The sequence below is a fragment of the Eptatretus burgeri genome, chromosome 15 (genome assembly GCF_056783735.1).
Source record: "Eptatretus burgeri isolate ZD-2024b chromosome 15, Ebu_testis_v1, whole genome shotgun sequence".
In the NCBI taxonomy this organism is placed as follows: Eukaryota; Metazoa; Chordata; class Myxini; order Myxiniformes; family Myxinidae; genus Eptatretus; species Eptatretus burgeri.
In genome coordinates, this window is record NC_140975.1 from 15,131,104 (window position 1) to 15,156,958 (window position 25,855).

The window sequence follows — 25,855 nt, forward strand, 5'->3', positions numbered from 1 at the left end:
CCAAGTGTTCGCAGAAAGTGGCTTAATTTACTTGCTATTCCATTCACTCTTATACAAGACCACGATGTTGCTTCGAATGATTTTGTGGGATACCCTTGAGTTGCCGAAGAAGGGGTCTCGAAGATCACATTCCCGCCCGATTTGTGGACGAAACGAGAGATCTTGACTCCTGGCGATTAACCGGCTGCGGATGAGACATCGTGTCGTCTTAACTCCCTGACCTTCACCTTTTCTCGCATTGTGGTTTTGTGGTTGCGCAGATTGTTGTGGTGTCCCAGAAAAGATTTTCTCTTGCGTTGGAAACGAAATGATGATGATGTTCGGGTGGAACGAAGAGATGTGGTGTCAGCGCTCAATATGCCTCAGACATTACAAAAGACGACTATCGGGTGGATCTCTCTTCGAAGTAGTCCGGAGATTCCTCACGGTCTTGTCGACACTCGAGACGCTTCATTTGATCTGATCTGCGGCCCTTTATCCGTTTCATTATCTCCTATACATTAATGTGTTCCTATTTTGTATGTCGTCCTCCAGAATGGTCGGGCTGTGTATTCCTCGAGGATGGTGAGGTAAAAAAAAAAAAAAAATTAATTAATTAATTAATTAATTAATTAATTAATTAATTAAATAAATAAATACAAAAAAAGAACAACAAAACAACAACAACAACAACAAAAACACGACGACGGTTTAAACTTTCAATGTTCTGTCGTTGCGTCTCCGTTTTCTTCATTCCCTTAACACATCTGAGGTGTTTAATATCCCACTTGTAAAAAGCTCGAGATCATTCTTCGCAGACAGCTATCGAACGACATAACCGGAAGTACTGTATATCTCTTTAATAATTGTGTGAAATGAAAAACGCCTTTTCAGTTTTATGTGCCTGCGAGAATTTGCACTCGTTTGTTTATAACTCATTTTCCAATCTTAATTTTGTTTATCCGTCTTTTTGCGACGTCATCCGATGGATGGAAGAATTTTGGCAAAATCTTTGAATTTTATGATCACAAAAACAACAACAACAACAACAACAACGGCGACGACGATAGCCCACGAGCACGTGACACGTACGGTCGTCGTTTTCCACATGGCAGGGAAATGTTTGGCGCTTGTCGTGCCAGCGAGCCTCGCTCAACGTGTGAGGTAAATGTTTAAAATGAGGAATCATTTTCCTCAGTACGGTGCATAACTTCTCACGGAGGGTTAAACGATCTATGTTCGGTCATTTATTTGTTTTTAGTCTCAAAGGTTGTGATTTGAATGACTTGATTCTCCTCGCGGATTTTTAACGCCCTTCCTCATGGTGTACCAAATCGTGTTTGTGATCGTTTTCTGACAGAACGATGCTTCAACAACGCGGGTGGTTCAATCCGAGGTTCCGTGTGGTTCGCAATGAAGATGGCTCCGCCTCCATCCCCGTCATTTCCTGTGATGTGTCGGATTGGTTCGCACTGCTCAAGGAGGCGGGGCTTGAAACCAACAAGGTATGTAAGTGGCCAGGGACCCTTTTGACGTCACGATGTATACTGCAAGGAATTGTGGGATATAGTTGGAGTCAGTTTATTTAAATATGGTGGATGTTGGGAGGTCGCGAGACAACCGTTATTCTCAGGTTTTCCGTCCGTCTGTCTGTATGTATGTAATGGACAGCTCTGGAGGCCAGAGGAGTCAACCGATTTGATGAAACTTCACTGGTAGGTTCATACCAGGATCTAGTTACATGCTTTTGAGCACCGTTGCCTAGCAACGGGACTTTGAAATTTTTTTTAATCCGAAAAAATTTTTCCCGCTTCCGCGCTTTTATGCGCACTATAATGAACCTCTTTGTCAAAAATTTTCAGCCCGATCCGTCAAAAACTGTATTACGAGTATGTAATTATATAGCGACCACCCATGTCGCCTACCAGCTTGTTATACTTGTTACGCTGCATGCACGAAGTGAAAAGTGGAGTTAACCAAGACACTACTTTCTAAATGACGTAATCCGACGTCGAAAACCCAGTTCAGGTCAACATAAACTGTATCACGTGCTTACGATGAGGATTGTTTCCTGAAACGGCTCACAAAACTTCTAAAAGAAGCTGAAAATACTGTATTTTGAAAAGCAGCTGAGAGAAAGGGTTGTGCCTCTGCACAACAAAAGACTTGCAGAGCTTTCTTAGCTCACCGAAAGGGAAGCTGCTCGTTCTGCGATCTCCCGACCGTGTGGGTGTCATAATCGGTGCAAGACTCGAGTGGATGGGCATGTGCTACACAAACACCCCGATGGATCGCTACCATTGAACGCCGAATGATGTGAACTGAACCCATACTGCACAAACTCCTCCAGACTTTATCATGTTCCTTTAATTCCAAGAGTCTAATTTGAATCCAAGGACAGAACGATGATGGTTAACCATTTTGAAATTGCCACTCTTTTGTTTAAATGCTGAAAATTATGTTTTAAAAGATTACCTTCCTTACACATTTCTCCCTAGCAACGGCAGGTTTAAAAGTACTTGGATGGGGACGAGCAGAAATAGGTCACTGAAAATTCATACACAGAGAATACACCAAAGGCTTCATTAATATTCATATGTCATTTCAAAAGTCTTGGATCTGTTCACTTTGTCTGTCTGTCTGTGATCGAAGATCGACTTTATTTTAATTGACTTTTACATTTTGACCACTGGAGAACACAAATCGGAACACGAACTTGCAGTTTAGATACAGCCTTGTTTTTTTCTATAGCTTTTAAAACTTTTATTTGATCTCAATTGAATAATTATATACTTGAACACTGGAGAACACAAATCACTTTCTTCGCAGATTCAAAACCCTTCCGTTTAGCAGGACTTGGACAAAATATTACGGCATTTTACGTCGTCATGACCAATCAAATTTGCCACTCGCAGACCCCGCCCACGTTTATCAAGACTGTACCTCGCAGACCCCGCCCACGTTTCTCAAGACTGTACCTCGCAGACACCGCCCACGTTTCTCAAGACTGTACCTCGCAGACCCCGCCCACGTTTCTCAAAACTATACCTCGCAGACCCCACCCATGTTTCTCAAGACTGCTTCGCAGACCCCGCCCATGTTTCTCAAGACTGTGCCTCGAAGACCCCGCCCATGTTTCTCAAGACTGTGCCTCGAAGACCCCGCCCATGTTTCTCAAGACTGTGTATCGCAGGCCCCGCCCATGTTTCTCAAGACTGTGCTTCATAGACCCCACCCATGTTTCTCAAGACTGTTCCTCGCAGACCCCGCCCATGTTTCTCAAGACTGTTCCTCGCAAACCCCGCCCATGTTTCTCAAGACTGTTCCTCGAAGACCCCGCCCATGTTTCTCAAGACTGTGCATCGCAGACCCCGCTCATGTTTCTCAAGACTGTGCATTGCAGACCCGGCCCATATTTCTCAAGACTGCCTCGAAGACCCCGCCCATGTTTCTCAAGACTGTGCATTGCAGACCCGGCCCATGTCCTTGTTTTTCAGGACTGTGTGGGATAAGGTGTCCCATGAACTCTCTCTAGTTTTGTTTGAATCAAGCTCACCCAGAATCTCTTCAGATCAGTGGGTAACAGAAAAAATGCAATGAACAGTTCTCTTGTTTGTAACACTGGTTGGTACACATCAGTTTACCTTAAGTATGATTTCAAAGAGTAAATATCTATGTGGCCTGGTCAGCTATCTTGCAAATGGCATAGCATGCAGCAAGTACATGATTTGCTTCAGGAAAGGCTCTGATGTGTTAGATATTTTGGACCAAGACGATTCCTGTATGATTAAAGATCCGTTGAAATTTGCATCCCTTGTAAACAAGTGCTCCATATTACATTTACGTCTTAAAATGTGCTTAAGACTTGAGTATGCTGAGTCAGAACCGTGAAATGAAAACAAACAAGAAGCGAATACTTCGATATCGTGCGGCTGGGGGCAGTAAAAGTCAAGGTTAAGAATGATGAAACAATTTTGCAGTTATAAAATTTAAATGTAGACACGGTGAATTGGCATGCATGATGGGAAGAGTTGTGACGTTGGACAAATTTCTATTTATAGCCCTCAGATCAAAGGGACGTACGCGGCCATAAGTGTGACAGAAGACACAGGACAGAATAGCCAATTATATAACAGCGCGATGTCGCCGCGCTGTAATAACCACCTCTGTCACCAAAAAAAGAGGAAGAAATCACCTCCACAAGACGTTTTAAAAACACTTCTGGTGAAAAACAATGAAGAACGAGAGTTACAACGCTGCGCGTCAACAACTAACGGAACAGGAAGATTATCACTTCCTGCTCAGAAAATCAACTTCCGGCGTCACAGAAAACTATTCAGCACAAAAAACGTTGCTCTTCCGCATTAACCCCGCCCACAATTCACCCGGCAATCTCCGCCCACAATCCACCCGGCAATCTCCGCCCACAATCCACCCGGCAATCTCCGCCCACAATCCACCCGGCAATCTCCGCCCACAATCCACCCGGCAATCTCCGCCCACAATCCACCCGGCAATCTCCGCCCACAATCCACCCGGCAATCTCCGCCCACAATCCACCCGGCAATCTCCGCCCACAATCCACCCGGCAATCTCCGCCCACAATCCACCCGGCAATCTCCGCCCACAATCCACCCGGCAATCTCCGCCCACAATCCACCCGGCAATCTCCGCCCACAATCCACCCGGCAATCTCCGCCCACAATCCACCCGGCAATCTCCGCCCACAATCCACCCGGCAATCTCCGCCCACAATCCACCCGGCAATCTCCGCCCACAATCTACCCGGCAATCTCCGCCCACAATCCACCCGGCAATCTCCACCCACATCACACCCAACAATAAGTGTGACAGAAGACACAGGACAGAATAGCCAATTGTATAACAGTACGATGTCGCCACGCTGTAAATATGCACTGTCGTTTTTCCTGACACTGTTTTACTTTGAAGGGACGATAAGTGGATGCTCCATGTAATCTGGGTGTTTTTTTTTTTTTTTGTATACCTTGGTCGAGGCTCGTATGAGAGCTAACACACAACTCACAGCAAGGAGGCATGAGACAAGAGGGGCGGGAGTGGAAGGGACAGATCATTGGGGAACAGACACAGGTGAACTGTGGAAGGGAGAGGGATGGGGATGGGACGGGGAACATGGCGAGGAGAAGATGGACATTACAGGGACTTTCAGGAAGGAAAGCAGGAGAATTGAAGGAAGTGGGCTTGGGTGGATTATCGGGGGTAGAAAAGATCGAGGATTTGGATGGGGGAAGATAAGAGGTGGTGGTGAACAGCTGTTTTGAAAGCCTGGAGGGAAGAATGGGAAAGAATAGAGTGAGGAAGTTTATTCCAAAGGCGGGAAAAAAGAGGAATGAAAGAGTGAAGATGAGCAGTGATTCGTGATTTTGGTAGTTTTACCAGAAGGGGGTTGTTGGCGGACCTTGAGCGCCCTGTGGAAATGTGGTTGGGACAAATCGCAGAGAGAGCAGGGGGGGCAAGGCTGGAGAGGAGTCGGTAGAAGACAGAAAGACCACCGACCAACCTGCGGTGATTGAGTGAGAGGCCCAAAGACTCAGCTTCATTGCGGGAGATGCCAATGATCTTAAAAGCCCTGGTTGATCATCACCTAACAAAGCTGTGACAAAGAAAGAAAAGCCTGGTTACAGGCCATCAATATATTCCATATGCACAGGGGGTGAAAATCAAGAAAAAGAAGAGAAGGAAGGATGATGGGAGTGCTGAAGTGGGTAGAGAAGGGAAGGGATATTGAAAGGATGTATGGAACCCACCGCAATCTTTCCTCCTTCCAAATTTTCAGTTTTCCCTCCTGAGAGTTTCCTTTTGTATCCACCTTGTCCACCCCATGCATCCTGTCCTGCTCCCCATTCCTCCCCACACCCATTGTTCGTCTGCCTCCCTCTGCTTTGGCCTTCGGTTCTGCTGTTGGTGTACCCCCCCCCCTCTCTCTGCTGTTCCTTTTGTCCTGTTGTGTTCTGATCCATTCAGTGTACTAGTAATTGCTCTTCCATGAGTTTAGACTATGTATATACAAAAACGAAAGACTGGTGTGTGTATGGTTGTTCGGGAATAGGGGTGAAAACTTGTTTATTTGACTATCTCATAAAGAGACGGCCCTTTCGATCCTCACCTCCTCCAGACCTCATATCCACCCTCATATCTCATCTCTCTCTCTCTCTCTCTCTCTCTCTCTCTCTCTCTCTCTCTCTCTCTCTCTCTCTCTCTCTCTCTCTCTCTCTCTCTCTTTGAAGGGTACCATACTCTTCACAGAGCTGCATTGGTGCCACCGAAGCAGCTTCCTGGTTTTCTGGGTAATTTGCCATTGCCTTCCCAGCATTACTTAGCACATGAATTTGTAGTTTGTTTCGGGTGCCGGCGATAGCTCGCCTACTCTTTTTGTGAAGGACACCGTGGAATCTTTAATATCCACCAACAAATGCCGGCAGAGGGATGGCACACGCATTGATCAATCGCACTGCCCTGGGAAACACGGGATGACAGTTTATAGCTGGTTGGGATTCAAACTGAAGCTGGACACCTTAGAGGTGATTGTGCATACCTCTTGGCCGTCCTGCCAGTGTCTTATCACTCTACCTTCACTATTTTTGCACAGCCCAACACCCTTGGGAATTAAATACCCCCATTAACCCTCCAAGCCCACCTCTTTACAAATTTCCAGTTTTCCCTCCTGAAGGTTTCCTTCTGCATCCATCTTGGCCACCCCATGCATCTTGTCTTGCACCCCCATTCCACCGCACACCCATTGTTTGTACGCCTCCCTCTGTCTTGGCTTTCGGTTCTGCTGTTGGTGTTTCCCCCCTCTCTCTGCTGTTTCTTTTGTCCTGTTGCGTCCTGATCTGTTCAGTGTATTTGTGCTAGCTTTTCCATGAACCTCGACTTTGTATACAAAAAAAAGACAGGTGTACATGGTTCTTAGGGAGTAGGGGTGAAAACTTCTTTATTCAACTATCCAAGAAAGAGACTCTTTTATATCCTCACCTCCTCCATTCCTCTCCTCTCCTCTCCTCTCCTCTTCTCTCTCTCTCCTCTCTCTCTCTCTCTCTCTCTCTCTCTCTCTCTCTCTCTCTCTCTCTCTCTCTCTCTCTCTCTCTCTCTCTCTCTCTCTCTCTCTCTCTCTCTCTCTCTCTCTCCACTCTCTCTCTCTCTCTCTCTCTCTCTCTCTCTCTCTCTCTCTCTCTCTCTCTCTCTCTCTCTCCACCCTCACTCGCTCTCTCTCTCTCTCTCTCTCTCTCTCTCTCTCTCTCTCTCTCTCTCCACCCTCTCTCACTCTCTCTCTCTCTCCACCCTCTCTCACTCTCTCTCTCTCTCTCTCTCTCTCTCTCTCTCTCTCTCCACCCTCTCTCTCTCTCTCTCTCTCCACCCTCTCTCTCTCTCTCTCTCTCCACCCTCTCTCTCTCCACCCTCTCTCTCTCCACCCTCTCTCTCTCTCTCTCTCTCTCTCCACCCTCTCTCTCTTCTCTCTCTCTCTCTCTCTCTCTCTCTCTCTCTCTCTCTCTCGCCGTCTCTCTCTCTCTCTCTCTCGCCGTCTCTCTCTCTCTCTCTCTCTCTCTCTCTCTCTCTCTCTCTCTCTCTCTCTCTCTCTCTCTCTCTCTCTCTCTCTCTCTCTCTCTCTCTCTCTCTCTCTCTCTCTCTCTCTCTCTCTCTCTCTCTCTCTCTCTCTCTCTCTCTCTCTCTCTCTCTCTCTCTCTCTCTCTCTCTCTCTCTCTCTCTCTCTCTCTCTCTCTCTCTCTCTCTCTCTCTCTCTCTCTCTCTCTCTCTCTCTCTCTCTCTCTCTCTCTCTCTCTCTCTCTCTCTCTCTCTCTCTCTCTCTCTCTCTCTCTCTCTCTCTCTCTCTCTCTCTCTCTCTCTCTCTCTCTCTCTCTCTCTCTCTCTCTCTCTCTCTCTCTCTCTCTCTCTCTCTCTCTCTCTCTCTCTCTCTCTCTCTCTCTCTCTCTCTCTCTCTCTCTCTCTCTCTCTCTCTCTCTCTCTCTCTCTCTCTCTCTCTCTCTCTCTCTCTCTCTCTCTCTCTCTCTCTCTCTCTCTCTCTCTCTCTCTCTCTCTCTCTCTCTCTCTCTCTCTCTCTCTCTCTCTCTCTCTCTCTCTCTCTCTCTCTCTCTCTCTCTCTCTCTCTCTCTCTCTCTCTCTCTCTCTCTCCACCCTCACTCACTCACTCTCTGATGTACCATACTCTTCACAGAGCGTCGATTCTGCCGAAGCAGCTTCCTGTCCAAGGGTTATATTGGGTGATTTGCCATTGTCTTCTCGGCAGTTGTTCGTACAGGAATTTGTAATTTGTTCAGGGTGTCGACGATAGCTTGCCTACTATTTGTGAAGAACACCATGGGGTCTTTAACGTCCACCAACTAAATGCCGGCAGAGATACGCCTGTTTAACATCCATCTGAAGGACGGCACACACATTGATGAATCACCCTGCCTGTGAAACACCTGGATGACAGTTTATAGCTGGGTCGGGATTCAAACCGAGGATAGACACTTTGGAGGTAATTTGTGCATACCTCGGGTATATCCTGCTAGCCCCTTATCACTCTACCTTCACTATTTGGGCACAGCCCAACACCCTTAGGAATTAAACACCCCTGTTAACCCTCCAAGCCCACCTCTTTCTGAATTTCCAGTTTTTCCTTCTTGAGAATTTGCTTCTGTCTCTACATTATCCACCCCGTGCATCCTCCCTTATCCTTTCATTCTTCCCCACCTCCCTTATTAGTCGAAGTTACCCTCCATTTTATCCCTCATCCCTGCTGTTGGTGTCCACCCCCCTCTTTGTCCGCTATTGCTTTTGTTCTTTTACACCCTGATCAGTTCTGTTCTAGCTCCTCCTTCAGCCTTGACTTTGTATACAAAAAAGCCATTACGAGACTGACATTTGTGGAACCTGGAGGATTTTGTACAGCTTTGTATGCATTGAACGTGGTCAGGGCTTATTGAGTTGTTTCCTGCGGTGAGCAGACGCTAGGTACGCTCACCTGGCGGCTGGCAGAAGACATTGAGTTCCCACTGTCCCGACATACACCTTCTCCGCATGAGCTCTTGGTAAAGGCCATTTCTTCCATCCTGGAACTGCACAAGGACAGTCCAGAGCGACCTCCCGATTGGCGCGACCAGCTCCCTCGACGATGGGAAAGACATGGCGACCTCGCTATCATTGACCAACAGGCCTTTGCGTCACCCTTTTGGGATTCTTTCGGTGAGAAAAGAGGTGGAAATCCATTGCTGTGATCCGAACCAATATAATTTTATGGATTATATTTTCTGAGCAGATCGTTCTTTTCCGAGACTGACGTTGATTTTTCTGAAACTATCAGAGTACCCGCACTGCAGGCAATGCAACATGTTCTTCTGACACATACCTTTATTTGGGCAGTGGATAGGGCAACTGAGAGTTTCCTCAATCACTCCCGAAAATAAAAATAAATAAACCTGGGTTATATGCATGAAGGAAAAAGATACCTCCTGCTTATAATTCAAAACACCTCACTGCACTGAAAAATGTGGGGACAGGAATACTGCACTGTAAATGGTAGAGACTTGTAATACCCTCCCCCACCTTGTGGTGGTGCTACACAACACACATCCACAGAGAGAATTTGTGTCTCACGCCCCCCCCCCACCCCCATGACTGCCGGCAAAGATAAAAACCCTGATACACTAATCGGGATAATGCTGATCCTATGTCGCAAGCATGGATGTAATTGGCCCAGAATTATCATGAGGATGTCTTCGTGCTTTTCCAGGTCCCGAGCTATGGACAGCTGTCACGAAAGCCCTCGGAGTACGACGGCTTGCAAAGCAGGGACGGGTCCAGCCCGATGGATACCGGACTCCAGCTGTGACCCTGCTTCTTGGATCTGATGGCGTGGTGGAGCGAAGGGAGAATGGAATAAGGTTTGCTGCACCAATCATATTTCAATCCCATGGAAGTCTTTGGAATAACTGGATTATTTATTGCGTGATACTGTGTCACCACGTGCTGCTGATACAATCCCACAGCTACACATGGGATGTCCGCACATGCATGTTTTCTGCTGGAAACGCCCATGAGAAGCAACGTGCTGCAATGTGGGACTGCACTGGTGAGACCGTGTGTGACATGTACGCAGGTATGAGGGGTGCGAAGATGTGAAACATGATATTGAGAATAAATATACTGCCGATAAAAATAAATGGACAGTAGATTATTCTTTGTATTTTATGCAAGGGTCTAAGCTCGGAGAGTTGCTGAATGACGAAGGGAAGCAGATTCAGAAAAAGTACCAAAGGTTATTTTGGTAAGGGTTTCATGGACATGCATGAGTAGAATAGGAACGAGCCGGTAGGCGACATAGGTGATCGCTATATAATTGCATACTAGTCATACAGTTTTTGACGGATCGGGCTGAAAATTTTTGACAAAGAGGTTGATTATAGGTGCGCATAAAAGCACGGAAGCCGAAAAAAAAAAAATTCGGATTTTTTTCAAAAATTTCAAAGCCCCGTTGCTAGGCAACGGTGGTGTCCATAGCAACGGTGCTCAAAAGCATACAACTAGATCCTGGTATGAACCTACCAGTCAAGTTTCATCAAAATCAGTTGACTACTCTGGCCTCCAGAGCTGTCCATTACATACAAACAAACAGACAGACATACAGACAGACGGAAAAACCTGAGAATAACGGTAGTCTAGCGACCACCCAATAACCTGAGAATAACGGTAGTCTAGCGACCACCCAATAAAACAAAAACGAGTTAACAATGGCCCGGAGAGGAAAGAATCCGCATATGTGCAAGAGATTGTGGATGGACATGGGTAGTGATTGCGCTTGAGGTACTGATGGGCAGTACATTTAAATGACTGAAGTGAGGAAGGTGAGATATCGGACACACGGAGACATTTGCATGATCAGGAGAATAATGGGACGAACGAATGCAGGTGGGAAATTGGCCAGAGGGGGAGAAGGCAAGGGTTTCTTAAGGAATGCGTGCAATCTGGCGTGGCTTAGGTAGGGCAGAGGTTGGAGAGGGCAGGAGCAAGGCCAGGTGTAAGCTTGTATAAAAGAGGCCACCAGGGAGAATTGCAGTCCTTGGGATGCTTTTTTTTCAATCTTCTATCAATATGTTGCATCACACTGTGTGTACTGCATGCCTCCATGTATACTGCCACACCATCAGATCATCAGAGAAGTTTTTGAATTTCTTGAACAGCAGATTTTGCCGGATTTGTTTTTTTTTGTAGGAATTGGCTACTTTACCCTCCCTGTGCTCGTGCACAGCCGGGCCAAGCTCGTCCTGGCTTGCGAGTGGAATCCCAATGCCCTACACTGGCTCTCTGTGAACCTCCAACAGAACGGCGTTTCAAACCGCTGCAGGATCTTGCCCGGAGACAACCGTAAGGTGTGTGCAACACGTGGTATCACGTTCACTGTGATGTGGTGCCATTGTTCGTCTCAGTACATGTGTGGCAAGCTGTTGGTAGCTGCTCAAGTTTTTCGGGATGAGGTTCTGGTGTGTTGCTGACAGATTAATTTTTATATAACATGGAGGAAGTCTTCCAAAAGGGATATGAAGGTGGCTGTCCAAGCTATGACCAAAAGTTAAAAGACTCGGGCCTTTAGGCCTGCACAGTGACTCCATACAGTTTAATTATGATAGAATAGTTGCATTACATTTCTCAGGAATTCTGAAGAAATGATTGATTCATTTTTAGCTCACCTGGACATTAGTCTGGTGAGCTTATGCGATTGAGCAGTGTCCATAGGTGAATGAGTGAGTGAGTGAGTGAGTCCGTAAACACTTCAGTCATTATCGCTTGAACCAAACATGCTATTTGATTATACTTGGCTACAAGCTTCATATCTGATGCCTAATGAAGGTTTATTGAACGCATCAAAATCTTCGCTCATTAAGGGGCTCTACTGTGGGGGAATTTGACCCCCCCCTCCAAAAAATAGGTATTTGCTGCATCTCAGAAACTACACGCACAATTTTGATGAAACCTGACGACAACCTTCATCACTCGTGATGGACCAAAGTTTGCTCATGCAATTACAAAACAAAAATCAGGATCTGAAGGGATCTTCGGGGGGATTTAAGTGACTGTTGCTCCTGATCCACATGAACTTCAGGACACGAGGACCTATTTTTACTTTTTTACCTCCGCCACCGAAGGTGAAGGAGGTTATGTTTTCATCCCTGTCTGTTTGTGAACAGGATATCTCAAAAAGTTTGGACGAAATTTGGCGGACGTGTGACAATGAAGAATTGATTACATTTTGGTGAAGATCCAGATCTGGATACTAGAATTTTAACTGATTCTTCACCATTGAGAGATGGGGCCAAAAACAATATATAGCACGATATCTCAAAAGTTATGGATTGATTGGAACAAAACTTGGTGGGCATGTTCGATGTGTGACAAGGACGAATCGATTCGATTTTGGTGAAGCTCTGAATCCGAATACGAGAAGGCGACAAGAACAAGCTTATTTGATTTTGGTGAACATCCGGATCCTGATACGAGCATTTTTAAGTGATTCTTTACCATTAAGAGATGGAGCCAAAAGAAAGATGTAGCATGATATTTCAAAAAGTTGTGGATGATTTATGACAACTTGGTGGATGAGTTGCGTCGGTGACATGAACAAGCTGATTCCATTTTGGTTCAGGTCCAGATCCGGCCTATCAATGGGATACAAAATGTGAACTGTTTATCCTGGTGGAGGTATGCGCTTTACCGAGTGCCGTTCTAGTTCTCATTGCACTTGATTCTCACAGCTCTCACTGAACGAGGAGGTGGACCGCATTGTGATGGGCATCTTGCCCCAAGACCCTGCCGCTTTGCCCGTGGCCTGCAACCTCCTTCGCCAAGACCATGGAGGGCGGATACATCTCCATCTCACCGTGACATCTTTCTCTGAAGCGACTCGTACTGACAAACGCGCCGATTGGCTGGCAGCAGCGCAGAGTGAGGCTCGGCAAGTCGAGACCCTGCTCAACGAGTCTCGTGCTGGTAAATGGAAGGCTGTGGTCGAAGATGTCTTTCGGGTCAAAAACTACGCACCCCACATGACACATGTGGTGGCCGACATCTTGTGCCGGCCACTTTAAAGTCAGCATTGCTATGACACACCAGCCTTCATGTGAACGTGATCATGAAGACCATCAAAACAAGACGAGAGCCGATTGGTCTTTCATGCTACCTTTTATTGTTTGAATACAACATGTTTTAACTCACACAGCACACTTGGTAAGTAGGCATAGCAAAATGTCCTGCCATCTTCAGCAAGGCAGACCTACATATGCATGAATGGGTGGGGGAGGGGAGAGGGTGGTCACTGAATAGAAAAAGAATTTAAAAAAACACAGGAAAGGTTGGGTGGAAGCAGAGGGTGTAGGGGAGTGGGAGGGAAGGAAATAGACTGGATGAAACATTTGAAGAGAAAGTGGTTGAGTTAAAATTAAAAAAAAAATCCACATTTACATGCATAAAACAAATTGCCCCAAATATAGCATTAACAACCAATTAAAATAAATACCAAGGTGTTGGGGAGGGGGTTGTAGGTAGTAGTAGTATTCAAGCTTCATGGTTTCTGTGCATCATTACCTGTGGAACACGGCTGTTTCGTGAAACATCTACAGGGCAGTTGTACAAGTACGAATGTGTCAAGTTTGGCATCAAGTCAGTATTTTAAAATTGCTTTTGTGTATTGTGCTTCCCGTTTACCCGAGTTTGATTTCCGAGTTAAGACGAATGTCATGGTGCATGTGTTAGGGTGGCGCTAAAACGGTCACGCACGTTCGATAGCAGGTGTCCTCTCGCTATTGCATCAGGTGATTTTAAAAAAAAATTGAATTGCATTCATCGACTTGCATCCTGAATCGTATCAAACCTGACAAATTTCCATGATGCTAATGTAACGTCTCATGAAGGAGCTTTATGTCATTCAAATCTTTATAGTAAATGAGCACAGAGCTCGAGCACACCATACGACTTTGGACGAGTTGAGTAACAATCAGGAAGGATTCCATCATCCTTCTCCATGTTCTGCCCCTTACTCATTTGTTGACAACATTGTACCAGGGATACCTTTCATCGTCGAGCTTCGCTCTCGTTTGCAGAAGAAAACTTTCTGGCGAGACATAATGAGTCAAGTTTCCTCTCCCTGTCGATGTTGATGCTGCATAAGAACGGAGCTCAAATTTGGCCTGAAAGGCATGACTAGCATAGATTATTGGCAGAAATCAAATAGATTATCACAGACATTGTCCTGTTCGTATATTTTTTTTAAAAATCCAGAGGTGATAAAGGGTTAAACGTTTGTCCAATACTTTTATTGCAAACTTTCTGGGGGGGGGGGGGTGGGGGGATAATTTAATTAAAGGAACACGATGACAGTGCTGTTCAGCCCTTCGCACCACATTTTTATAACATTGCATTACAAATCGATGGCAGTGGTTGTTAAGGCAAGTCATGTGTATTTATTACTCTAAAGTATTCTGCATAGAAGTACCTGTGTATTAAAGAATTTCCACAAACATGGTCATCTAATCTCATGCAGAGCAAACTATATGGTGATGAGTCTGTGGTCGCTTGGTGCAACTGTGTGGTATGGCTGACACTGATTGCTCTGGCGTCACTTTGTGATGATCGGCTTTTGTTTAAGGCATATCTCTGACGTAGACAAAGTTCACATCTCTGATGTAGAATAAAATGAGGAGATATTGCTCTTTCGTAGATCCACTGGATGCGCACTCCAGTAAAAGGGAAAATGATCCCCATCAGCATATTGTGGTGAAACACGTCACCACATTAACAAGCCTTTGTACTCGTCCAAGCGGCTCTTACCAATTTCGGTAGCCACCTCCTCTGTAAACTTCTGCTCTTCTTCTCCCCGTGTGACGTGGCCTGACACTCAGAGTACAGACTTCTGTCCGTGTAGGAGCATGCGCTTGGCTTGTCGTGACTGAGCGTGCGTTTACTCCTGTGGTTTTTAACACGCAGGCTTCTTGTCTTCTCCTCATCTTGTTCACAAAGTACATTTGCCGAGCACTGTATGGACTGCCATTCTGCAACGCCTTGCTGTGAATCGGTTCCTTCTGGCAAGGCCGATGAGGTGCAGGTCCTGCACAGCCTTGGTTTTCTCCTCTCTGCACCGAAACTTCCGATGTTCTTCACATGAAACGGCCTGTCGGAAGCGGCTCCTCCTTCACGGTACAACGTCTCTGCCAGTCTTGCATGACGCTGGACATTTTCGTAGGTTAGCTTGGGGTTGATACGCCTGATGATCTCCCTCTCCATCGCCCAAGGTACCGTCACGGAACCTACCTCCTGCTTTGCGATATCGATCATAGGCCATGATTCCGGTGGGAACTGTGCCGAGAAGGTGGCTTTCTGCTTCGCTCGCCCCCGGGGCCTCCAGCTCTCGCGTATGAAGCCAAAACCGAAGCCAAGTGCTAGGTGTATGGCCTTGTGCTTCTCATACGTCGGGCCTTGGTTGGTGGTCAGAACGTCATTGGATGAAGAAACCGCACATGGCAGTTGAGGGGACAAGCATCGAGAGGAAGCGTTGATGCGACTGCTTCTGTGGGTTCTTGTAAATTTAATGCAGCTGCTGCCCCTCGTGAGCCGGTATCGACCGTTGGATGTGCGCTTCAATGCACCCTCTTCCACCAACAGGCCTAGCGCCTCGCTAAGAACGCTGCTGCACGGGACCGCCATATTCTTCAACCAAGCACCTAAGGGACATTGCAAACCACTTGGCATCAAACCATCACCATTTTAAAGTTGCACTATATTGGCTTCAGTTCATGTCCTGAGACATTCTTATTGGTGTAGACAAGCCACTCTTTGCGAGATGTATTTTACACCAGGTGGTCTCATCCTTGGGTTGATATTGTACACAAAATTGCATCTCGCGCAAACACAGTCCAAATTGTGTGCTTATGGCATGCATTCGACTGTTAAAATGTTATTCTCACCTGAGTGAATAATTTTGACTGGTTCATGTGTACATTTCATCATAAATTATGTGTACACCTGCGATGAGGCTGAGTCTTCGGGTCTCTCACCACAGGCAGGTCTGTGGTCTCTCTGTCTTCTACCTTCTCCTCTTTGGCCTCGCTCCCCCTGCTCTGTCTGAGATATGTCCCCCCCCCCATATTTCTGCAGGGCACTCAAGGGGTGCCATCAGCCCCCTTCTGGTAAAACTACCAAAATCAAGAATCACTGCTCACCTACACTCTTTTCTTCCTCTCACCCCCCCCAACCTTTGGAACAAACTCCCATGCTCTCTTCAATCACACTCTTCCCTCCAGGTCTTCAAAACAGCTGTTCACCACCACCTCATATCTTTCCCCATCCAAAACCACAATCTTTTCTACCCTGCTCTCCCTTTTTTCCTTCCCATGCCTGGTGTTGGCTTATAAGGGTTTGGGTGGTGGGCTTTGGATCCAAGGGTCCTGAGTTCAAATCCCGCTCAGCTATTGAATTAATACAAGGTGGGGTTAACTCGACCTGTCATCCTTCCGAGGTCGGCAAAATGAGTGCCATCATGCTGGTATGCTGTGTTGGAGTGGCGACCCATCCATGATTGTGCCCAATAGCCAAGGAGACTGCTTGAGCAGCACCAACGCTCTGCACAGAGTATGGTCCCAATCTCCTCTCCTCCTCTCCCACCCCTCTTGTCTCCTGCTCCCCTTGTTGTACGTTCTGTTGTGTTAACTCTCATACGAGCCTCGACATTGAATACAAAAAAAATTATAACTGGTTGACAAATTCTGTTGATTTTCATATTTTTATAAGCTGCATTCCTTTATAATACAGTACTGATTGTCATTTAGTCACCCACCTGGGAAGTGTTCCTCAAGATATTGCTGAATCTCTTGACTTGTTACCGATGAACGCGAAGAGCTTAGACCACTGACCGCAGAACAGAGCACGGAACGCAGGGTCGGAGTAGGGCCAGCCTGGGGTGCTGTAGGAGCAGAACATTAACGATTTATTTTATTTTTATAATTAGAAACATTTTTCTAATAATAAAAACAATTTTATTATTTATTTAAAAATTTTTTTCTTGTTAAACGTTTTAAATATTTTTAGTATTAAAAATTTATCTAATAATAAAAATGTATTATTAGAACATTGACGATAATAATATATAATTATTATTTGGAGTAGACTTTGGGTGGTGCAGATAGTAGAGAAGGTGGTCAAATATATTTTGTGTCATGGCTAATAATCCTGCATCCCCTCCCCCACCCCCCCCCCCAATCTGCAGCAGAGGTCGGTAACCCACTTACACTGTGACACATGTACGGGTGAAACTCATAAGTAGTCTCCTTGCTCCCCGCCCACTCGCATTTCTTTTTATGCCCATGTCCTGACCCTGGGTACCACCAACATGCAATGTATTTTCTTATGCTCTAACAAACAACATGGATAAGTGGTTTCTTTATTATGTCATAAAACGTGCCGTTTGTTTCTCGACATAGATACACTTGCCCCATTATATACAGTCGAGCAGAGCACCTGTCCTATGGGTGATCTTGTTCCAAGCATTCAACATGTTCTTCTGACATACCTTTATTTAGGCAGTGGGGCATATATAGGCAACTGAGAGCTGCCTCAATCGCTCCCCCCCCAAACCCCCCCTTCTTTCGGGGTATGTGAATGAAGCAGAAACGTGCCTCCTGCCTGCTTATAATTCAAAAAAAACCTCACTCCACTGGAAAACGTGGGGACAGGAATACTGTACTGTAAAGGGTGGGGACTTGTCATCCCTTCTCCCACCGGGCAGCGGCAGCGCTACACGATATACATTTCCATGGAGAATTTGCATCCCTCCCCCTCTCCTCCCCGCCCCAACCCACCACCCCCCAGGTCCACAGGCAAAGATGAAAACACCCCTATGCACTAATTGGGGTCATGCTGATCCTATGTAGTAAGTCTCGATGCAATTGGCCCAGAACTGCAGGAGTAGCGTGACAAACAAATGAAAAAGTTTTTGTCCCGAGCTATCATTTTTAGAAAGTAGACCTGTGTTGACCTTGTGTGTATAATAGCGAATGAAGTGAGCTTAATACTTAACGCGTGCATGAGAGAGTAGGAAACAACAACACAATACCCCTGGCTATTTGGAATCCGTGTCGTTAGCTATGACCTTTTGCTTCCGGTTGTTTTTAAACTCTGTGCGGTGTATAAACACGATTGGGTTTTATTTCTATCTTGTGAATATTACTTAACGCGTGCACATGAGAGAAAAGGAAACAACAAAACAACACAATACCCTGGCAATTGTGAATCCGTGTCGTTGCCTATGACCCTTTTGCTTCCGTTTTTGTTTTGTTTCTGTTTTTTTTGTTTCCGTTTTTTGTCATGGGGAATGACGCGTACTGGGAGATCATGACCGGACGTGTTTATTTATTTATTTATTTATGCAATTATTTTTTTCCCCAAAGTGAATTTTATACTTCCGAAAGTGATTTTTTTTTTCATGACAGGAAGTGTTTATTTTGTATTAACATTACCAGGAGTGATTTTGAAACTCTTTCCGGAACTTATATTTTCTTTTATTCTTGACCAGAAGTGATTGTTTATTTATTTATTTATTCAATTATTTTTTCCCCAAAGTTAATTTTAATAAAGATATCTCCCACATCATCAAAAATTAATTTTTAATCGTGATTTACATTATTTGATCACTGATCCCGAATCCAGGCCGAAGTAACCGGAAATTGCGTCAAAATCATCAGCTGTGCAGCGCTTACATGTACCATGGTACAGTTGGCAAGTATACAGTTGTGAACACGTTATAGGTAAAGTCAGAAGCGAATGTAAGAAGAATTATACGTTCGCTTCTAGGCTTTGCCTATTCCATATAATATATATATATATATATATATATATATATATATATATATATATATATATATATATATATATATATATATATATATATATACACACACACGTGTGTAATATATTGTTACATTTGAGGGGGGGGTATGCATTCAAAGGGTAATTAGGATGTTTAATTAGGTATGCCATGCTGTTCGAGTTTACCAGGATCTCGATGTAATAAGTAGTAATTCAGTGGTGATAAGTTGTCTAGTAAATGTTCATTTCTTCAAGGGGGGAGATGATAATTGTCACGTAATTAGATAGGGACACGGGATAGGATAAGTGTGTCTGCGTAAACCCCTTTTGGTATTTTCTGAAGACTGGCCGTGACGTCACAGGACAGTTCAGCGGATGGCTCCGCCCCGTGATCACGATTGGCGGAAGGCGATAGCAGTGGGCCAATAAACGGCTCGATTGGAGGTGACGAGGGCAGAAGGATAAAAAGGTTCTGTTTGGGGTCGAAAAGGAAGAAGAAGAAGATTACAACCAGAATGCTCGTGTTTTTTTGGTGTGGAACCTGTGGCGGCAGAGAGCGTCCTGGTGGCTGTGCTGAGTCGACCGTGCTCTTGATCGTGCTCTTGATCGTGCCTGGGAGCCTTGCCGAGCCTCGTGCCTCGCTTTGGTTGGCTCTGGGGTTCTGCTGACTCGGAATACGGGGTCGGGCGGCGGGTGGACCTGCCTCCCTCTCCTGCTCGCGGCTTGGCGCGGGAGCTGGTTCCCTGGCAGCTGTGGGCGGACTTGGGCCAGGACCAGGAGGTCGACAGCACCGCGGTTTCTCCTGCCCCCCACCTAGCGAGAGCAAGGCCGGCTCGTCCGGCACCGATCCAGGGACAGTTGCGTCCACACCACGGTCCAGCCTGCCCACCAGAGATAGCTACGTTGTGTGTGTGTGTGTGTGTGTGTGTGTGTGTGTGTGTGTGTGTGTGTGTGTGTGTGTGTGTGTGTGTGTGTGTGTGTGTGTGTGTGTGTGTGTGTGTGTGTGTGTGTGTGTGTGTGTGTGTGTGTGTGTGTGTGTGTGTCTGCTTGGTGCCTTAGAGGGATTGAGAACTGTATATTCATTGGAATTGTCTGTGTTTTTCCCCACGCCCGATCCCACACCATCCCGTCGAATCGCCCCGGATCCCTCTTCTTGCCGAGTCTTGTTATTTCTGGTAATTATAAAAAAGGAATAAACATCATCAACTCGGTGAAAAGTGACTCGTGCCACCTTCCTCGTCCCGTTTGCAGCAGAGCGATTAGAACCGCCATGTTTGGGTTATAAATAAATAAATCGCCTCCATCGTTTCGGCTCATTCTACGTTGGCGGGACTGTTTAAGTCCCGTGGACGTCACTATATATATATATATATATATATATATATATATATATATATATATATATATATATATATATATATGTATATATATGTATAAATATATATATATATATATATATATATGTATATATATATATATATATATATATATATATATATATATATATATATATATATATATATATGATACATATACATATACATATATATACATACATACATACATACAGTAGGGAGGACAAGTATTTGATACACTGCCGATTTTGCAGGTTTTCCCACTTACAAAGCACGTAGAGGTCTGTAATTTTTATCATAGGTACACTTCAACTGTGAAAGACGGAATCCAAAACAAAAATCCTGAAAATCACATTGTTTGATTTTTAAACAATTAATTTGCATTTTATTGCATGAAATAAGTAGTTGATACATCAGAAAAAACAGAACTTAATATTTGGTACAGAAACCTTTGCAATTACAGAGATCAGATGTTTCCTGGAGTTCTTAACCAGGTTTGCACAGACTGCAGCAGGGATTTTGGCCCACTCCTCCATACAGATCTTCTCCAGATCCTTCAGGTTTCGGGGCTCTCGCTGGGAAACAGACTTTCAGCTCCCTCCAAAGATTTTCTATTGGGTTCAGGTCTGGAGACTGGCAAGGCCACTCCAGGACCTTGAGATGCTTCTTACGGAGCCACTCCTTAGTTGCCCTGGCTGTGTGTTTTGGGTCGTTGTCATGCTGGAAGACCCAGCCACGCCCCATCTTCAATGCTCTTGTTGAGGGAAGGAGGTTGTTGGCCAAGATCTCGCGATACATGGCCCCATCCATCCACGCTTCAATACGGTGCAGTCATCCTGTCCCCTTTTCAGAAAAGCATCCCCAAAGAATGATGTTTCCACCTCCATGCTTCACGGTTGGGATGGTGTTCTTGGGGTTGTACTCATCCTTCTTCTTCCTCCAAACATGGCGAGTGGAGTTTAAACCAAAAAGCTCTATTTTGGTCTCATCAGACTACATGACCTTCTCCCATTCCTCCTCTGGATCATCCAGATGGTCATTGGCAAACTTCAGACGGGCCTGGACATGCGCTGGCTTGAGCAGGACCTTGCGTGCGCTGCAGGATTTTAATCCATGACAGCGTAGTGTATTACTTATGGTTTTCTTTGATACTGTGGTATCAGTGGTATCTTCTGATACTGTGGTATCTTCAGGTCATTGACCAGGTCCTGCCGTGTAGTTCTGGGCTGATCTCTCACCTTTCTCATGATCATTGAGGTTCCATGAGGTGAGATCTTGCATGGAGCCCCAGACCGAGGAAGATTGACTGTTATCTTGAACTTCTTCCATTTTCTAATAATTGCGCCAACAGTTGTTGCCTTCTCACCAAGCTGCTTGCCTATTGTCCTGTAGCCCATCCCAGCCTTGTGCAAGTCTACAATTTTGTACCTGATGTCCTTAGACAGCTCTCTGGTCTTGCACATTGTGGAGAGGTTGGAGTCTAATTGATTGAGTGTGGACAGCTGTCTTTTATGCAGATAACGAGTTCAAACAGGTGCAGTTAATACAGGTAATGAGTGGAGAATGGGAGGGCTTCTTAAAGACAAAACTAACAGGTCTGTGAGAGCTGGAATTCTTACTGGTTGGTAGGTAATCAAATACTTATTTCATGCAATTAAATGCAAATTAATCATTTAAAAATCATACAATGTGATTTTCAGGATTTTTGTTTTAGATTCTGTCTTTCACAGTTGAAGTGTACCTATGATAAAAATTACAGACCTCAACGTGCTTTGTAAGTGGGAAAACCTGCAAAATCGGCAGTGTCTCAAATACTTGTTCTCCCCACTGTATATATACAGTGTAATATATATATTAGAATCCAGTCTGATGAATGCATCCACACAGCCAGGTCCTCAGACAGTTATTTCCTTAAATGCATGTTCCGATTAGCCCCATCCCAATGTCTAATGGGATCTTAAATGTGATGCGTTGAGAAGGGTAAAGGATAGATCCCCTCTCTTATGGGAAGCTTTTTTCTTTACGACAGCCACGTTCACACACATTTCTTTCACGAGCTCTGAAGCCTGCCCTCATTTGTCCTCAGCAACATTCTTTCACGAGCTCTGAAGCCCGCCCTCATTTTTCCTCAGCAACATTCTTTCGCGAGCTCCAACGCCCGCCTTTTTTGAGAGCGCACGGGTCGTCATGGTAACCATACCCCAGTGGGGCGGATGGCACCCCGCAGAGATGGCCCGGGGATATAAAAACGAGCGAGGGGTACGTTCAAGGGAGAAAAAGTGTGGAGAGATAAAGTCCGAAGAAAAAAAGTGTGAGGAGAGCGAGGAGGGGAAAAAAGCGTTCTGAAGAGAAAAGCGCGAGGAGAGGAAAAGCGAAAAGAGAGAGAAAAAAAGCAAAGGGTGAGAGAAGCGACCAAGAAGCAGGTGTCTGACCAGCACTGAAGAGACAATTCGCCCTTCCAGTGCTTTGGCAAACGAGCGTGTGGTGCGCGTGTGGGTGTGAGCAGTGCCGCCAACAAGTGAGGCACGGGTCGATCACCAACAACACCAGGGTCTAAACCCACGACGGACGATCTCGGTGCCCTCCAGACGTCGACTGGCGTGCATGGCAAATCTGGGTGCTGGCGACGGACGTGACACGCACGCACGCATGCATTTTCAGGACGTTTTCGCTTCCCGGACGATTTTCTGGTGAGCGAGACGATTCTCCCCCTCCCCTCCCCTGAATGATCTGCTGGGTACCCTTGGCTGCTTTTAGCTGCAAGTCAACCCCTGAAAGCATCTGCTCTTTGTCTCTTTCCTGGCATTTTGATTGATTTTGCTTTGAAATCCATTCTTTATTTACCTCAGAAAATAAAAGGTTCTTTTTATTTATTTATTATCTTGCCAAAACGAAGTTTTTGCAAGATATGTTAGTCAGCCTGTATGTTTTTTTTTTGTTTGTTTTTTGTTTTTTGTCTGTTATCACGTATAAAAAATTCTGCAGAGCACAGTTATCATTGGAAATTTTTGTAACTTCGCATATCAGAGGCCTATAGAGGTCCCTTTCAGTGCACAAAATTTTGAAGGTCAAAGGTCAAGGTCACTCGCAAATCAGGGGAGTCGACGAAACCCTTATTTTTTGAGTAATTTTGATCGGATCGTCTTCAAACTTCATGGAAATATAGTTCATGGTCTGGCGCTCAGCTGATTAATTTTTGGTGGCGATTGGCCTTGACCTTCATGGGTAGCGCCTCAGGTCAAACATATTTGACCCCAAGGTCAAATTTTCAAGTTTTAGGAACCATATCGTGTAGTACCTCAAATTGAACACCTCGATGAGTGCTTTCTAGATATGTCAAGCTTGAGACATTATGACGTCATTTGGTGACGTTATGAGGAAAAAGCATATTTTTCATGGTTACTCTGTAGAACGATTCTCATCGGAATCTCTCGTAGGCAGATATTCCTCAAGGAGTTGCTCCTGGTGGATAGCAGCTCTGTTCACCTCAGTGTGACCTTAAAGAAGTCACACGTGGTCACCTTTTGGCAAGATACGGGTCACCCTGCGGGTGACATTGGTTTATTTTATTATTAATAAATTATTTGTCGATTTCCAACCTTTTCGTGTTTGTCCTTTCCTTCCATTGGTCTAGCATTGTCCGAACGGAGATAGACTGGGAGGTAATTACCACAGATTTGACCAAAAAATCATCAGCACGCACCAGCGCTCGGCCACCCTAATTAAAATCTAATCAGATAACATTGGTGCTTTGCCGAGGGCACGCTCCCCGCTTAGGTAACGGCGTGCACTGTGAGTAGGGGAGAGGGAGAGAGGAGGTAGGGAGGGGAAGGATAGAGGGGGGAGCAAAGAGGGATGAGGGGTTGAGGAGTGTGGAGGGTTAAAGAAGAAGTGTGGGGGGGGCGTATTGATGCTTCACCAAACGTAGCTGTACTCTCTGGGAGGGAAGAGGTTGAGCGAGGAGGCGGGGGGGGGGGAGTTGGGAGGAGGTACGTGGGAAGAGAAGGCAGTGTAATTTCAAGGGAAGGGGAATGCAGCATGAGGGCTTTGACAACGTCACAAAGCTGGGGTGTGTTTTTACCAAGCAGCTAGAAATCGCTTGTCAAGCCAGCTGTTCCTTATCAACGGTTTTTAACGGAGTGCTTCAGCCACCTGGCGAGCACTCCACAAGAAACTTGGTAACTGAACTCACCTCTGGCATGTGGGGTGTACCTGTGTGCAGGTTATATACATGCCTGAAATTTCCCTGGAGCACCTTTTTCCCCAGGTGAGGGGTATACCATGAGGTGGGTTATTTGCTCTCCAATGGAGATCTTACCTGATGACGGTGCACTGGCACACTTTTGCATGTCACTCGTCATGGCAACATTGGTGAAAAGCTTCTTCCAACATGAGGCATCTCTCTCTGTGACAGAAAGCCCTGACACGGATACACACACCGACCATCACTTGGTTTTGGTTCAAAACAGCTCGGGAATGTGAAGTGTAACCCAAAACAAAATCCATTCAACGAGAAATTTATTTTACATCTCATCATCAAATTTTCACTTTGCATCCTTATCCGTGCAGATTTATCGCAGAGCAGCAGCAGCTCACATCTTCGACGCAGTCAGCAGAGACATGACGTCACATATTGGGCTCTGAAACACGACGTCACGTGCACGTCCACGATTGGCTGTGAAACGACGTCACACCGAATTGGCCGAATGAATGGGCTTGCTCGTCACATTATCGACAAAGATTTGCTTTATCGCTCAACATTAGGATCGATGACCCGACAAGGGAATAGCGATCAAGTCGAGCTCGTAAACCGCCTCGAGGCAGATCGCCGGTTGCCATGGAGACCAGAGCATTAACATGTACAAGCTCCGGGATGGACATTCAGGAATTCCCAATTGCAGTCGTCACACCGTTTCTCGAATGTTCCATGTTCGACGGTTTAAATAGCAAGGGCTACACCTTCCAATGAAACGTCGAAACGTTTAGCCAGACCCGTGGTCAGACTAACGGTGGTCCACATCCACGTATGAAATAAAAAGCATCGACACGCGTTCCAGTTACCGAGTCCGCCGTGAGAGGAAGCGCAGACGCGGGTCTTGGGGCGTCCGCTATCGTAATGGCCGCCGTTACGGGGACAGGGCTCTCGGTCATTGACATGCAAATCGATTCAGGGATTGCTCAACGGCGGACGCAGCTGTCTCGCACAGAGATTCGAGGAGTGTGTGGTGGAAAATATTTCATTTACGCTTTAAAGATTACAATATTGCACATTAATACATTATATTTCGCTAATCGTGTGCGCATTAAGCGTTCATGATCGGTAGGAAAAAAATTAAATTCAAGAGCTATATAGCTGAGCGGTGTATTGGACGGGGTACACCGTTTGCTATCCACAGCGTTTCAGGGAAAAACGTTTCGCTTTCGTTGCATACGTAATAAATAGATGTCCTTTAATTACGACCAGGGTGCGAAGCTTCACAGGGTAATTAAAGAGGTGCGACGTATTGCAACATTCCCATCAGTCTTGGTCGATGCGATCGATGTTTATTCATTCACTTGACAATCTTGCCGACAGAAATTTGGAGCGGTGTATAAGTACGCTTCAATTGTTGTAATTATTTCCATTACAATTC

At 45.6% G+C, this 25,855-nt stretch overlaps 2 protein-coding genes across 5 annotated transcripts; one reads left to right on the forward strand and one right to left on the reverse strand.

The window, feature by feature from the left end:
• Positions 1-812: 812 nt before the first annotated feature.
• Positions 813-13,100, forward strand: TYW2 (tRNA wybutosine-synthesizing protein 2). The gene is made up of 7 exons (XM_085857297.1): positions 813-1,143; positions 1,340-1,484; positions 8,967-9,204; positions 9,752-9,902; positions 10,008-10,117; positions 11,230-11,387; positions 12,768-13,100. The coding sequence occupies exons 1-7, from the start codon at positions 965-967 to the stop codon at positions 13,098-13,100; spliced, it is 1,314 nt and encodes a 437-aa protein (XP_085713423.1). The 5' UTR covers positions 813-964.
• A 75-nt stretch (positions 13,101-13,175) lies between these two features.
• Positions 13,176-25,502, reverse strand: LOC147011603 (storkhead-box protein 2-like). 4 transcript variants are annotated; one of them, XR_015051741.1, is made up of 5 exons: positions 24,750-25,259; positions 24,541-24,642; positions 16,841-16,966; positions 14,080-15,728; positions 13,176-13,327 (listed from the first exon to the last, which is right to left on the reverse strand). XR_015051741.1 is itself a non-coding variant. In XM_085857299.1 (4 exons), exons 2-4 carry the CDS (start codon positions 24,581-24,583, stop codon positions 14,803-14,805), a joined length of 1,095 nt encoding a protein of 364 aa, XP_085713425.1. In that variant the 5' UTR covers positions 24,584-24,642; positions 25,284-25,502; the 3' UTR covers positions 13,176-14,802. The 4 variants fall into 4 exon arrangements, 3 of the variants coding, with proteins under 3 accessions (XP_085713425.1, XP_085713426.1, XP_085713424.1); XM_085857299.1 differs by lacking the exon at positions 24,750-25,259 and adding an exon at positions 25,284-25,502 and having other exon boundaries at positions 13,176-15,728; XM_085857300.1 differs by having other exon boundaries at positions 13,176-15,728; positions 24,819-25,259.
• Positions 25,503-25,855: the final 353 nt, after the last annotated feature.